This window comes from Macrosteles quadrilineatus, unplaced genomic scaffold, assembly GCF_028750875.1.
Source record: "Macrosteles quadrilineatus isolate MER2022 unplaced genomic scaffold, UCM_ALF_1.0 Scaffold_4__1_contigs__length_99947679, whole genome shotgun sequence".
NCBI lineage: Eukaryota > Metazoa > Arthropoda > Insecta > Hemiptera > Cicadellidae > Macrosteles > Macrosteles quadrilineatus.
The window spans coordinates 88,725,991-88,742,975 of record NW_026542597.1 but is presented as its reverse complement, the minus strand read 5'-3'; the positions used below and the strand labels follow the sequence as shown (position 1 = coordinate 88,742,975).

General features: G+C 35.3%; 1 protein-coding gene and 1 non-coding gene across 4 annotated transcripts in view; both read left to right on the top strand.

Annotated features, from left to right (window-relative positions):
* The first annotated feature begins 1,871 nt into the window (after nt 1-1,871).
* The window catches only part of LOC128991473 (protein sickie), a 93,775-nt gene continuing 78,661 nt past the window's right edge, over nt 1,872-16,985 (top strand). For all 3 annotated transcript variants that reach the window (XM_054414383.1, XM_054414384.1, XM_054414382.1), the window contains exon 1: nt 1,872-2,044. In XM_054414383.1, coding sequence (XP_054270358.1) covers nt 2,034-2,044 — 11 coding nt within the window. In that variant the 5' untranslated portion in view covers nt 1,872-2,033. The remainder of the gene's footprint in view (nt 2,045-16,985) is intronic.
* Trnaw-cca (transfer RNA tryptophan (anticodon CCA)) lies at nt 8,066-8,137 on the top strand. The gene has a single exon. It is a non-coding gene; the product is annotated as a tRNA-Trp (tRNA).

Genomic DNA, 16,985 nt, shown 5'->3' with positions numbered 1-16,985 from the left:
ATAACTACATTTGTTGATTAATGTGAATATATTAAAACTCTTCTTTATTGAGACGAACTTATGTCGCATCGGTACTTTCTCACATCTGTGAGAAAGACAAAAAAAAACTTACTTACACAATGTGTAGTTTATTACAAAACTGCTCATAATTTTATAGATGTGTTTTCGATTGATATTTACGAAACTGATACGATTGTTTATATCGATTTATCTACGACTACTGACTATTCGACTTCACAGTCTCTAAAAATGCCGCTTATTAACTCGATAACACAAAAGCTCATAATTTAATCTCAAAAATGCATCTTCGATTGGTATTTGCGATACTGGTACGATTGTTTGTATCGATTAATTTACAACTACTGACTATTCGAATTCACAGTTTCTAACAATGCCGCTTATTGAGTCGATAACACAAAACTGCTCATTATTTCATAGATGTATATTCGTTTGATATTTACAAAACTGATACGATTATGTATATCGATTAGTTCAAGACTACTGATTATTCGACTACACAGTCTTTAACAATGCCGCTTATCAAAAGCTCATAAGTTAATCTCAAAAATGTATCTTCGATTGATGTTTACAATACTGATACGATTATGTATATCGATTTATCTACGACTATTGACTATTCGACTTCACAGTCTCTAAAAATGCCGCTTATTGAGTCGATAACACAAAAGCTCATAATTTAATCTCAACAATGTATCTTCGATTGGTATTTACGATACTGATACGATTATGTATATCGATTAATTCACGACTACTGAAATTCGACTACACAGTAACAATGCCGCTTATTGAGTCATAACCATAAACATGTCAGTATCGACGGCGTGCCATGCGGTAGTTAATTATTCGGTTGCGGAATATTTTACGATCCTGTTGAATGGAATTGTTTGTTTACAACGATAAAAATTTATGGCTCGTATATAGGGTAGTTAGTTAAAATTTAGTGCCAAATTACGTGATTTTTTAAAGAGAGTTATGAAAAACAGATTTTTTCTATTAGGGATATTTAGTTAATGTTTTTACACGTTTCAATCATTAAAAACTTTTAATCAATTTAATTTAATTTTTTTTTACTTGTGGATTTTTTTTCAAAGATGAATTTAATGATAAAATTTAGTAAAGTGTGTTAATTGTACATGGTCAAGATAAAATAAAAAAAGTTATAGTCCAAAAAACCCAAGACCTACCAAAAGGAAACATGGCAGACGTTCGTAAAAAATATTATATATAATTTTTCATTATTACAAAGTCAACAAAAGATAGGTAGGTATTATTTGTTGATGTACAAAAAATGCAATCATATTGATAGTCCGATGCTACGAATCAATAAGTTTTCAATAATTCCATCATATAAAAAATAAAAATAACATTTAATATATATTTTTTTTATGGATTAGCATTTGAAATTACATTATGTAAACGCCTTCAGTTTGCCGCCCGCATAAAACTAGTTGTAGTGTGAGTGGTCGCATTGTAAATGAAGGCGTTCCAATGAATTATCTTTGCGCTAAGGCTAAAGTTCCGTAAAGGCATAAAGGTATAACCTTATAATATTAAGTAATTTAAGATAGTGTTTATAGAGGCCTATTATATGCTATTTATAACAAATACGGACTGTGTATATTTTTCCTATTAAAATCATCCGTGTTAGAATTTCTGAAGCGATTGCGTTTACCTTTTCCGTTACCTTAATACTTACCTAACCTAATATACTAATTAGTGGTAGTAACTAACGGAAAAGGTCCAAACTTCCATCAAATTACTTACCTGTGTGTTTCATATTTCAGATAGAGAACGTCAAAGCATGTCTGACGCTACTGAGCCGCCTGGGAATCGCTCTTGACGGAATCACCGCCAAGGACATCCGAGATGGCAACCTGAAGGCGATCCTGGGGCTGTTCTTCGCACTGTCCAAGCACAAGCAACAACAGAAGCAGACTCTGCAACAACAACAGCAACAACAAGTAGAGAGGGACAAACAACAAAGACTGCTAGGACCGAGCAAACCGGACGAGATGAATTCTAGGTAAGAAGTTCTTCTTCGTGGTTTTTTGTCCTGAAATAATATGCTCTAGCCCGAGATGGTTTACCTTATTACTTTAGGCTAGGCATGGAGTGCGACAGTATCACTTAGGTAAAATGGTGATTGTCAAGATTTGAACCCGAGACCTCAGAGATAAAAGTCCCGGGCTATACTACTAGTCCAGCTCGTTCCTCCTTGCGATTGTAGTAGAGAGAGTGTACGGGCAAGTTCCATAAGACTGCAGCTAAGACGGTATTTTATAATCTGTTGTGGGGTTAAAGTAGTTGCTTTTGTCTCTCTAGTGTTTCAAGAATCGGTTGGAATCAAAATTGTATGCCAATGGTTATTCTTACAAGTAAATTTCGTCTGCTGAATTTCTTCGACGATCCTTGAAGATCCTACAGTAATCTCGTATTGGTACTAAATTGTCGTATTCATTACTTATTTTGACTGTCTCCTTCACTGGTTAGAAAAGTTTAGCTATGTTAAACGGAAAATTTACTTTAAGATTTGGAGTTTACAGGTAATCATTTTGATACCGTACACTTACACAATCGTAACACACCAAATGGTTGTTCTCAATACTACTAGCAAAACAAATTATAAAAGTGAAATATATTTTTAAAGTTTTAGTTTTTTTTTCGAATGTTGCAGCAAAAACATAGTTCAGAGAGTTAAACGTTAGTATAATTTATAGTCAATGATTCAGAAATTCACTTCAGTATACAAAGTAAATAGTGTAGTTTTGTGAAGTTCTGGATGCATTAGTTTAGATTGAAGTAATGCAGCGTATACTTAAGATTGTCTTGGTCCATTAGACAATGTAATTTATGGGTCTAATGTTGGTAATGTTGTTAGTTTCGATGGTCTGGGGAGCAATTTTAGCAGATAACTTGAAGCACTTCCCTTCCCTACATTAGCAGCACAATCCCTTGTTATTATGTCGAACTTTATGAAGAAAACACAGGATTTTTAGTTTGTTTACTATTCTGATAAGTTATAAAGTACACTAATAATAAGTTATTACTTTACATATTTTGTTAAAACTTTTGATGCACGCGAAGAATGTTCATTTTGTATCCCCTTTTTGATGATAACTTTATTGTTAAACCTAGGTATATGATCGTATTAGCCTTTTCAAGCAAACTAAAACCCTTCATAACTTACGGTGAGGTAGTCTTTTTCAGGGAACAAAATTTATTGGAAGCTTTTCACAAAAAACAACCTCGAATGAAATTGACAGCCGAGGCTTTGACAGTTTAAAACATCCCTTCAGCTTTCATTTCCAAAGAAACCCCCTACTGTAACTACAGGTGGGTTGTTGGAACTGACTGCTTTTGTGGCTTAACCAATCAAATACATTCGATTATCTTACAGTTAAAGCCTTCAGTGTATGTTTGTTGAACTGTTTCATTGTTTGCTGCTGTCATGACGTTTTTGCGAACGTAAAAGTTCGTTTTGCAGACAAATGTTTGTTAAGAAATGGAGTGAGGTTATAAGCTCAAAATTAGATGAAAAAGCATAAACGGAGTTTTATGGGGTAAAAATTTGCTTTCCCCATTTTTGACCCCAAAACATAAATACGCAGCACTTTTACTTATATTGGTAATCAATCCTAAAAGGTTTTTTCTTTTAAGTAAATTTTAAATTAAGATATTTTGTTTGGACGAAAAATCTAAAACCTGCTATTCAGTGCTAGGTTTAAGGCTACCGAAGTGAAATTTACCTTTAAAAAATGTTCTAGAATAAAATAGAAACATGTAGACATCATCTAACCGAAGCATTGTCTAACATTAAAATATATTAAAATATGCTTTAAGTATTTTAGGTATTACAAAAGGAATTCAAAGATGAAATTGTGCGAGATTCAACAGCGACAAACTCAATATGAATAACTTAGAAAGGAAAACTTTAAAATCTACGTGAAACAAATCAAGATTACTTCGTATACTAAAATTACCTTTTATTTTCATGACTGAATATCAAACTAAACAACAAAGACCAACATTGTCCAAACATGTGATCGTTGGTAAAACCTTTCCTGTAAAACTAAATACAACGCAATTCTTATGCAAATATTATACATAAAGGTACTTCAGCTACTATAATCATAGAACCAGGTCATGTTCCAGTTATAATAAGGGCAAACAGAAGAGCTCCCAACTCGTACACAAAATGAGCTTAATGTCCATAATGTCTCCAGCTAGAGGGGCTGGGGAGCAATTTTGGCAGATAGACTTCAACCCCCCCCCCCTCCCCCTCTAAATAATCACCACACATCTCGGGTAACATTCCAAAAGTCCTCCCCAAGTTGGAAATCACATCGGTCTGATTACGGTTGATAGCGTTGTGATTGTTGTCAAACTCTGTGTAAGCTGTGTGATTGTTGTTACTTGGAGTACTGTATTAGTATTGTTGTTTATGGATACAATTGTTTTTACTTTCTCCCTCTATCAATGACTTTTAGATACCGAGGTTAGGTTAGGTTAGGTTAGGTTAGATTAGGTTAGGTTAGGTTAGATTAGGTTTGGTTATGTTAGGTTAGGTTAGGTTATGTTAGGTTAGGTTACGTTAGGTTATGTTAGGCTAGGTTAGGTTAGGTTAGGTTAGGTTAGGTTAGGTTAGATTAGGTCTACTAGGCAAATCAATTACACCAGTAGCCAAAACTCTATTTCGTCGTCATTCTTTGTTACTGAGATAGGTGATGGGGCTTAAAATATGCTAGATACCTCACAAAAAAATCGTCCTATTAATGTGACTAAGTTAAAAATCCTGCGTCAGAAATCAGTAATCTAGATCAGCGCAATCAGTCGGCGGCTCACATAAAACACGTCCTTTTCGATTTAACTGTTGACAACTTTAAAATGGAAATGGAATGTGTAGTGGATTGGACAAAGCCTCTATCCATTAGGAGAAAGTATAGTTTTCTTCAAAACATTCGTTTTTGAGTTTTGGGTGAAATATATATTTTGGTCCCTCAAAGGATGCTCTTGTGTGTATGCAGAGCTACATGCTACACCTGAGGTAAAATGATGTTATTTTTATGGGTAATCCTTGGTGTCTCCAGATGGTTTGTTTTTTTTTGCGATTTTTGGGGGGATTTTTCCATAACATCCCATAAAATAACAAAAAATGACCAATGGTACAACCCTGGTTTACGTAAAATTGTGGTTCAAAATTGATTGCAACGTTGCAATAAAATACCATAGTTACCCCAATCGCTTGTCCATGAAGTTTTGTTGATGGAAGGAAATGTGTAATATTTCTGATACCGTTTATTTATTTTCATTTAGCATAAAGTAAGCTATATTCCACCCCAGTTTAAATTACTGACAGTTCTGGCTGTTGTCAAGCAAAATTACTGAATTGCCTTTTCCTTTTAATTCTAAACAAGTCACCCTTAAACGAATTACAATTAGCACCCAGTCTAATCTTGCCTAATCTTACCGAACTATTGGAGGGGATTTGGATTTCAAGGATCCTACTGTTGGTGGGGGTTGCGGTTTGGTGGTTGGGGGGCTGTTGGGGGGGGGGGTAGTGATAAGCCTGGGGGACGTTATCAGCTGTAATACACATTGTTGTGTCTAACACCTTAAGCCTGCGTCTACCTCCTTCCGGTTCCGACACTTAACACCTCTCGTCACGACTTATCACGGCTGAAATACACGCTTGTTCTTTGCCGCTGGTTTTGGTTAACCATCATTTGAAATATGTATGTAGGATGTAAGTGCCTATACGTATACAGAACTAGGCAAAATATAGAGTTCTATTTCATACTTTGCCCGGTTAATATCTGGCAATATGTGTATAGTGTCAAATTATATACGCTTGTAACATATTACGTTAAATTTGAAATAGTGAAATTATAAAGTGAAGTGATACAACGACTGACCAACACTAAGGAAGGAAAGTGTGTGTTTTTTTTAATATTTTTTATCTATGTTGATACGGTACGATTGAGATATGGAATCAGTCAGATCTGTTCAGCTTCGGAGTTGAGTAGATCCTAATCCAAGTATTTAGTCACACATGGCGAGTGTCATGACACGTCTCAGTTTAGAATGTCATGTTTGTCTCATCTTCATCTTGACACTCCGCGGCTCTTTGATCCGTTAAGAGTTTTGGTCCAGGAATACTTTAGCGGTCTTTGGGCTCTCCTTACATGATATAACGCTAGATTTGTCACTATGTAGGTAGATCATGGTACAGTAAAAGACATTTTAAACGATTGTTTTTGTGCAGTATGTTGAGAACATGAAGTGTGCAATCGAGAGAGAAGCTGTAGGAAATAATAACGCAACCAAATTAAAAGTGCGAAATACTAATGATAAAACGATCTCGTATGTTGGTATCCCTGTTTTTTACATTGCTAAAGTTGTGCTAACGTACATAAATGGTGCTTTTGGCCTCTGGTGACATCAAAACGATAAATTAATTCGGTCCCGGGGCCAAGTGTTACCATGTGCATGGTAACAGCTTCTTTTCTTTAAGGAAAATTCACTGAAGTCACACTACTAAGAGGGGATAGTTAGACATCACATTCTAACGTCAAAAGCCAACATAAAACACAAGAAAACATGGGACTTTACAATTAGGATAATGCGAGATTTCACCAATAATAGTCAAAGCAGCTAGTGCTAAAATAGAGGTTATCAACAGCTGATTCCGTGTCACGTGACTCCGCTGCACAGCTGTTATTAACATTCCCGAGCAGACGCTAATATACACACAATCGCACTCATCACCCGCCAAAATAATGCTCTGTCCCGCCCAGAATATTAACTACAGCTAGGTCCGCAAGGTGTGGGCTTCTGACGTGGTGGGGAATGCGACAATGACTATGAGATCATTGAGGATTTCGTAGGCAAATAAATCAATGGAAATCCATTGCAAACATAGGGCGAAAATGAGCCTTGAAGAGGGGGCTGCCCCCGATTTTTTGGGCTACTATAAATACTGTTGTCTGGGACCGTCTTAAAGGTACCCATCTCATTGATTTTAAAAGAAGCTCACTCCCTGTATGGTAATCATCGGTGGGTAAACTTTTTTGCTGAATTTCATCTGGTGGTTTTTGTGTGATGTATCTCAGGTTTATAGTAGAACCTCGACAACAAGAATCTCATGGGGATTATTAAATAAGACTTGTTAAAAAGGATGACTTCTTATCGAGTTTTTCCATTTCATTTGATCAGAGGTCATATAAATTCAAAGGGATTTGAAAAAGATACACTTGTTTTAAGGTTCTACTGTACAATAGGCTGATGAATTTATAAGGTCCATTGCACTGTACAGGCCGGTTTTATGCACCGCGACAGTCGCGTGTCGCGTGTCGCGGCGCGTCTCAAGTTCTATTGAGTTAAATGGGAGCATTTATGCACCGCGACAGCGACAAACTGCCGCGGAGCGACTCTAAATACCCGCGACAGGTTTTAGAATCGCAGCCTCAAAAAATGTGTCGCGCGCGGTTCAAGTTCTATTGGATCAAATGGGCACGTTTATGCACCGCGACAGTAGTATTTTTCATACTCCACGTGGTATATTCTCCATATATTTATATTGATTAATGTTAATAATTAGTATATAAATTAGTTCTTTACTCTTTATTTGTAATATAAATTACATCATTATATTATGTAATGACATTTTTAAGAGGGTCGACCCAATTCCAACTGTAAATTGTATGTGTTGTTTAAATAACTGGGGCTTTGTCATTAACGTGTACAACACTACAGGGTCTATATTTAAACAACTTAATAATCACTTCTACATCAAAACACAACACACAAGATTGGATTGAGAACAGACTGATTTCTTTAATTCCCCCACCACCGGATTTGAGTTTACGCGACAAAAAAGTGTCGCTGTCGCGTGACATTTTTGTCAGCTGCAAGACTTGGTGCGACTCGCGACTCGCGACTCGCGACTGTCGCGGTGCATAAAACCAGCCTAAGTTCTGTACATATTCAAGTACCAAGTACTTGTACTAATCGGCTGCGTACTTAAGTTGACCTCGTACTTTCATGAGACCTCGTGGCGCAACGGTAGCGCGTCTGACTCCAGATCAGAAGGCTGCGTGTTCAAATCACGTCGGGGTCAGAAACATTTTACAACTGCCAATAAAACTGTAAACAGTTCAATTTCCAAGTGGATTTCAGATGCGGTTACCGAACATTGCAGATACATATCCTAAAAGTCATAGACGAAAGTGTAATTTTGTAGTTTTATTTACCTTAGAATTTGTTTTGGAGATTGTTTGAAAAAATGTAGTAAACTATATTACAGTATAGGTAATATGGAATGTAAACGAACTTTACACTAATAGAGTAATATTTGTGCGATATTTCTGGTGTATTAGTCGCGATTTCAATACATTTTTCACATTTGGAAATCATACTAATAGTATAAATGTGAAAGTTTGTGTGTTTGTTTATTTATTTGTTTTGTTTGTTTGTTTGAAGTTCAATCACGCATTAACTACTGGTCGGATTGTGTTGAAATTTGGTTCCCGATCAACATAGACATATTCTTACCTCAAAAATCCTTTCGGGCTCCGCCCCAGCGGGTCTAGAGTTTCCCATGTTAGCCTTATGGGTATTCATATTTAAAAGGAATTAAATTATTTTGCCAGCTGTTTCAACTACACACTATGATATTCAATAGCATTAAAAGGTTATACGGTTTACCAACAGGGTGCAGCACCATTAGTTCTTTATACATTTATGACAACAGCTAATTTGAACCAAGCAGCAACAAAAACCTGAGTGTGAGAACTTTACTTCTTTCTATTGTTTAGTTGGAGTGGTAGAACAATATGGCTATGGTAGATGTTCTATATACTATAGTATACCGTAGATTATAGTAAACCAAATTTCTCAAAACGTTTCCTCTCTCATTGCAAATGCAAAGCACGAGTATTTAACTACAATAAGCATTGTATACCAACCCCGTACTAAGGACGGGTACTCGGCTCGTAGAACATAATTTATATTGTAAAACGCCACAGACCACGATGAATCGAAGTTTAGGCCTTTTATCAAACGGAAGGTCTCAAAATAGGAAAAGACCTCTTGTTTATGAAATGAATGTTTTATTGTAGTTAAAACTATGTACAACGTTCATGACAATCGTCAAAAGAAAAACAAAACAATCAAGATGGCTCTGGCATTCGATTTTGATAATTTAAAGCCAAGAAAACCATTATTAGATTATTGAATGATCCCGATTATTCCATTCAAATTTACCTACGATACCGACAAATTATTTTATAAACAAAAATTTATTTTACTAATCTTATAAATGAGAAAGTTTGGATGTATGTATGTATGTATATTTGTGACAAGTAAACGCGAAAAATACTGGTCAGATTGGGCTGAAATTTGGGGTGATGATAGCTCACATTCCCGATTAACATATAGGCATATTGTTAACTCAAAACTCCTTTCAGGCTCCACCCCGACCCCCGCCCCAGTGGCTCTGGAGTTTCCCATGTTAACCTTATGGTTGTTCACATTTAAAAGGGATTAAATAATTGAGTCAGCTGAAACAAGTTAGTTCTATCATATTTAATAGCATTAAAAGGTTATACAGTTTACCAACAGAGTGCAGCACTATTACGTTTTTTGCAATTATGAAAACATCTAATTTGAACAGCATCAATAAGCTGTGATCCACAATGAGAACTGTTAAAGTATGATTGTTTGAAGTAATGTTTATGTTTTTAATTGAATATATAATTTGTGTTATTGTGTGAATGTTTGATAATTTACTGTAAATATAAAGAACCAAATTCTCTCAAGCCATATTCTCCCCCATTGCAGACGTAAAGCTAGAGTATAACTGCACTAAGCATTTTATACTTATACGCTTACGCCGTACGAAGAACGGGAACTCTGCTAGACTGCTAGATATTTATAAGCCAATCATCGGTCCTAGGTTAAGAACACGACTTTCGGCTTTTTAAATAAAATTTTACTTTATCAGTATTCATCCCTAAATCCTAGTAGTAACCTAGTCCAACAGGGTAGTCATGTTCTAGCTTCTCAAAAATCGCTGCGAGAACCTATAAGCAGATACACAACTTTCTTTGAACACTAGCGCGGATTTAAATCGTAGAACTGTCCTTTTGTTTAGGTCTTAACTAATGTTTGTTTTTAGTTGAAGATAATTTGTTTATTTGGGCTTACTTATTTTATATTACGAATAAATAAAGAAACTGCGATGGATTTAGTAGATGTTGAGGCTAGTGACACCTAGCGGAGACTAGACGAACTGTTGCGGACCTCGATGTCAGTGACGATGGTGAGCAACTTTTTGTGATTCAGAGTGTGCTGATGACACCACTTAACCATCGTAAAGTATCGAAACGATTGTAAAACTCTCGTACTAGACTAGAGTGAACTGAATAATTACCTCAACCGAAAGAATAATTATTAACACTTGACATGGACATTTACATTATAGTCTTTTATATTCCGTTCAAGAAATTCAGGTGGTTGTTTCATTGTTGGGAAAGCACGGGAAAAGTTAAGAGTGTTTTGTAAACATGTTCTTTTATAATATAACCTCTCTTCTAAAAGAATGTTTTTGTCCAGTGTTTCTCTGCAACATACAATTGACACCTTTGTGGCCAATTTGATGGAAAATTGCGTTTTGCCAATCAAATGCAGAAAGGGTGCTTTTGTACCTTCGTCAACAAAGTGTTTTGTCAGAAAGAGTACGTTTATTCGCTGGTTTGCTGATAAAAAACTCTTTTTGTTTTGTTTCATATTATGTTGTGCATTCTCAAATTCTGTTTAAATTGAGACCAATAATTGGAGGTAATTTGATAGTAGCTTACGTATTTACAACATAAATCGTAATAAATTTTCTCTTTTTTTCATTTCTCCAATTTTTTTTCACTTTGCATATTTATAAACTGTTCCTGATTCGATTAAAAATTCGAATTTGATTGAAACCGTATTTTAGATTACACTCTATCGTTTGACACAACTCAACTTGATCTAAGAATAGTCTAAGAAATTTCCAAATTACCAAATGAACAAAATAATCAATTTATTTATTTAATCTTTTCAATAAATGCTTAAGTATGGTAGGCTGATAAATAAGGCATCAAAACTTTTAACACACATTATGGTGACGTGGTTAAATAGGCCCAAAATGTAATAATAAACGTTTACCGACTATTTTAGCGCTGTGGCAAGGCGGTGATCGTGGTATTATACAAACGCCTTCGTTTTTGTGGCTACAATCTGCAGTGCGTGACTGTCTGGTAGAAGCATCGTTACATTGAAGGCGCTAACTACTCGCTCGTTTATACAGATTCATGTTTCGATTATAATTTTTATTCTTGGACTATAGTTTTTTTTACATATAACATATGCCTGTGTTACACATAGTTTTCTTTCTGTGTACATATACATATTTCAAATTTGGAAATCCACGATTAATCGATGTTTAGAGTTCTCAAAACAGAAAAAGTCCTCTTGTTTATGAAATTAATTTTTTATTGTCGTTAAAACTATGTACAAAGTTCATGACAATCGTAAAAAAACAATCAAGATGGCTCTGACATTCGTTGTGATAATTTAAAGCCAAGAAAACCTTTATTAGATTATTGAAAGATCCCGATTATTCCATTCAAATTTACATACGACACTGACAAATTATTTGATAGACAGAAAATGTATCCTACTAATATTATAAATGAGAAATTTTGGATGTATGTATGTATGTATGTTTGTGACAAGTAAACGCGAAAAATACTGGTCGGATTGGGCTGAAATTTGGGGTGATGATAGCTCACATTCCCGAGTAACATATAGGAATATTGTTAACTCAAAACTCCTTTCAAGCTCCACCCCAGTGGCTCTTGAGTTTCCCATGTTAACCTTATGGGTGTTCACATTTAAAAGGAACAAGCTGTAACCCGCGGGCTTTGCCCCGTTTAACTTCTTAATTTTCAAGATGATCTCGTTCGCATGGCTCAATCACGTCCTGTTTGAAGTTTGTTCGCTACGCTCACTCACCTTTAGGTTGGAGCTCGTTCGCTGCGCTCACTTGCCTTTAGGTTAGCTCGTTCGCTACGCTAACTCGCCTCCAGGTTGAAGTTCGTTCGCTACGCTCACTCACCTTTTGGTTGCAAATTAGCTGTTGTCATAAATGTAAAAAAAAAAATAGTGCTGCACCCTGTTGGTAATTTTTGTAACTTTAATGCTATTGAACATCACAGAACAGAACCAACTTGTTTAATTGAAACAGCTGTTAAGATTCAATAATTTCATTTCTCATAAGGTTAACTTGGGAAACTCCAGAGCCACTGGGGCGGAGCCCGAAAGGATTTTTGAAATAAGAATATGCCTATATGTTAATCGGGAATGTGAGCTATCATCATGCCCAATTTCAGCCCAATCCGACCAGTATTTTTCGCGTTCACTTGCCACAAACATACATCCATCCATACATCCATACATCCAAACTTTCTCATTTATAATATTAGTAGGATTAAATAATTTAGTCAGCTGAAACAAGTTGGTTCTATCATAGTCAATAGCATTAAACAGTTATACAGTTTACCAACAGAGTGCAGCACTATTCTGTTTTTTGCAATTATGATAACAGCTAATTTGAACAGCATCAAAAAGCTGTGATACACTATGAGAACTGTCAAAGTACGATTGTTTGCATGTTTATTTTTTTTAAATCTATAAGTATAAAAGAGGATGTTTGTATATATATATTTGTTTGATTGTTTGTTTGTTTGTTTGTTTGTTTGTTTGTTTGTTTGTTTGGCAGTGATAAACTCAGACACCGCTGAACCGATTGCCACGAAACTTGGTACATACGTGTAGAATGTCATGGAATATGTCTATACACCATCAATTTCGTGATCCGTCCAATCGGCTCCGCCCCAGTGGCTCTGGAGTTTCCCATGTTAACCTTATGAGAAATGGAATTTCCTTATGAATCTTAACAGCTGTTTCAATTAAACAAGTTGGTTGTGTTCTATGATGTTCAATAGCATTAAAGTTACAAGGATTACCAACAGGGTGCAGCACTATTATTTCTTTTACATTTATGACAACAGCTAATTTGCAACCAAAAGGTGAGTGAGCGTTGCGAACGAACTTCAACCTGGAGGCGAGTTAGCGTAGCGAACGAGCTAACCTGAAGGCAAGTGAGCGCAGCGAACGAGCTCCAACCTAAAGGTGAGTGAGCGTAGCGAACGAACTTCAACCAGGACGTGATTGAGCCATGCGAACGAGATCATCTTGAAAATTAAGAAGTTAAACGGGGCAAAGCCCGCGGGATTATAAATAGTCAAAGGCAAGACAACGTCTGCCGGGTTCAGCTAGTTTAATATATAATTTCTGTTATTGTGTGAATGTTTGATAATTTGTAAATAGGCTATAAAGAACCAAATTCTCTCAAGCCTTATCCTCCCCCATTGCAGACGTAAAGCTAGAGTATAACTGCAATAAGCATTTTATACTTATACGCTTACCCCGTACGAAGAACGGGTACCTACTCTGCTAGTTATTTATAAGCCAATCATCGGTCCTAGGTTAAGAACACGACTTTCGGCTTTTTAAATAATATTCGATTACGAATCCTTCTTATTTTAATCTCTTAGTAAGTAGACTAGTCAAACGGGGTAGTCATGTTCTAGCTTCTCAAAAATCGCTGCGAGAACCTATAAGCAGATACACAGCTTTCTTTGATAACTAGCGTGGATTGCAATCGTAGAACCATCCTTTTGTTTATGTTTTAACTAATGTTTGTTTTTAGTTGAAGATAATTTGTTTATTATGGCTTATTTCTTTTATAATACGAATAAATACAGAAACTGCGATGGATTTAGTAGATGTCGAGGCTAGTGACACCTAGCGGAGACTAGACGAACTGTTGCGAACCTCGATGTCAGTGACATCTAGCGGAGACTAGACGAACTGTTGCGGGCCTTGATGTCAGTGACGACGGCGAGCAACTTTTTGGGATCCCTCAGAGTCTAATGGTGACGTCACTTAACTATGGTATAGTATCGAAACGATTGTAAAACTCTCACCCTACACTAGAGTGAACTGAATAATTACCCTAACCGAAAGAATAATTATTAACACTTGACATGGACATTTGCATTAGTCCGTTGCATAGTCCGTGTTATTCCGTTCAGGTGGTTGTTTCATTGTTGGGGTGAAGAGGAGAGGCTGCTCATCAAACCCCATCAAACCTCCTAAATCTTGAGGACAGAGTATAATACACTAATTGATTGTATTGAGCAACTTACTAATGCCACGAATGGGTAAAATGAATTCCCTTACACATTACATCATCAAAATATGTTTTGTTATAGAATCATTTAAAATATGTACAAAATACAATTATTCCAAAAACTATCTATCACTTTACCCTCTTTTACTTTGTCTTTGTCTTTGCCTTTTTTTGTGTGTTTTGTGTGTTTTTCACCTCTATATCCTGCATTGTCCTTCCTTCGGTTTCGGAAAGGTAGAAGTAGAAGAAGGTGAACCCGTGATCGATGAACAAAAATCGATGTGTATATTATTTATATGTATATAAAAACGTAATAACCATTAATATTTTACGAGTATTTTAAACGACAAAACTATTATGAGATACAATTATATAGGAACATGTTACTTACAGGATGAAAGATAAACCAATAAATATCAAATCAAATATGACATTTTTTCGAACTTTATAGTAGGTTTATTTGTCCTAAAGTAATGTGCTGTCATTGATTATTTAAGTAATACTTTGTAATAATTTGTACAGCAATTTACTCTTTGTATCAGCTTGAAATGACTTGCTTTTATAATTTTGAGGACAATACGTCACAAAGCACGGACAAAATCAAGAGTGTTTCATAAAAAAGTTGTTTGTAATATTTTAGATTACATTCCTTTATGGATTAGCTGAACACAATTTTAAGGGAAATTACTCTAAGATAAAATAAAACCTGTAGTCAAAATTAATTCCAACACAAATCAACATGAACTCTGCAACAAGTTTAAAATATGTCTAATATAATATGTCTGCTTATACCATTCAAATTCAATACCAATGACGATCCTACACTCTATCGAATGTCACAACTCCAATCTAAGAATAGTCTAAGAAATTTCAACATTTCCAAATTAACAAAATAATCATTTTATTTATTTAATCTTTTGACTAAAGGTTTAAGTATGGTAAGCTGATAAATAAGACATCAACACGTAACATGCATCATGGTGACGTGATTAAATAGAAACAAAATGTAAAAATAAACGTAGGCCGACTATTTTAGCGCTGTGGCAAGGCGGTGATCGCGGTATTATACAAACGCCTTAGTTTTTGTGGCTACAATCTGCAGTGCGTGACTGTGGTAGAAGCATCGTTACATTGAAGGCGCTAACCACTCGCTCGTTTAGACAGATTCATGTTTCGATTATAATTTTTTTTTTACTATAGTTTTTTTTACATATAACTTATGTCTGTGTTACACATAGTTTTCTGTCTATTTCAGTTGGTTAACAATACTATCACAGTGTAAAAACAGTTCAGTTTGACGTGGTTACAATGTTTATACAATATATCAGCAATCTGACACATACTTTCTCCCAGCTCGTCAACAACACATATCATGTGTGGTGGGAGTAACTATGATAGTTGATGGGGAAAATCACATAAGTTAAAATAACCTTTGAACCGTAATTTGTACAATAGGGGTTGGATAATTTTGTTCGGAGTTAAAAAGGACTATAAGCAAGGGAGTGTGCTTGATGCTATAACGTACTAAAATCGTTCTAGCTTTTGTTGAAATCCTTTATTGTAAGAGGGTGAAACCAAGCAAGCGATGATGAGAGTTCGTATCTAGTTGACGCCATATAAAATGTATAAGTATGCTTACAGTTCATTCTTTTAACAAGATCTTTCTTTAACTTGTGTCCCATGTCTTTGACGATATTTCAGAGTCAAACCTGACGTAATTCAATAAATGCAATGTACAACATTATTTTTAAATGTCAAAGAAATTCCAATCTTGTTTGGCATTTTATTTTCTATTACTCTGTGTGGCTTATCCTTTGTCCTTTGTAGTGTAGAACCCAACACAACAATGTAAACGCCCACACAAGTACTCTTTACTCAAGCATCTCTTCCCCCTTCTCTCAACCACCCCCTCCCCAATTCTACCAACTGTTGATTCCTGTGTTATATTGTATCTGAGATAAATACAAATTTATGTAATATTTTATTTTTTTGTGTTGTGGCAAACCCGCGGACCAACAAACTGCATACTATTGAGTAAATATCCAAAGTACAGAACTTCATAGCAAAATTATTTGTACTGTATAATTTTTCTTCTTCTTCCTCTTCCTCTTCTTCTTCCTCTTCTTCGTAAAGTTCCAGTGGGCTGAAAACCTACTGTGGCTGTTTTAGGACTTTGTCCTCTTCAACCATTCTTTGTAGATTATACTTGTACATTACACAAGAAATAGCCATCATCTCAACTTACCACTTACAAGACTTACTTTTACACACAATAGCTACAAATATCTAAGAATAAAATTTTTATAACCCCCTTCTGCAGTAACAATTCCTATAAAAAACGCAAAACTATCCTTGATGCATTGATAAAATTAAAATGTTCTTACTCTGTATATAAGTTCTTGACCTTGGAGGGTTTATATATAAGTTTTACATTAATTTAATATCAAGGTTTCGGTTGTGTATTCCATGTCCATGAAAAATGTTTTAACGATAAGATGCCATTTTATATGATACCTACTGTTTAGTTACTACTATATTATTTTACAATGTCAATATTGCTTTTGTAGCTGAAATACATTACAGAAATTCTTTTTTTTCTTTTGGCATTTTTATACTCATCATTGCTCATACAGTTTAAGAAAATTATTTTACCATCCATAGTTAAGATTATTTTTGT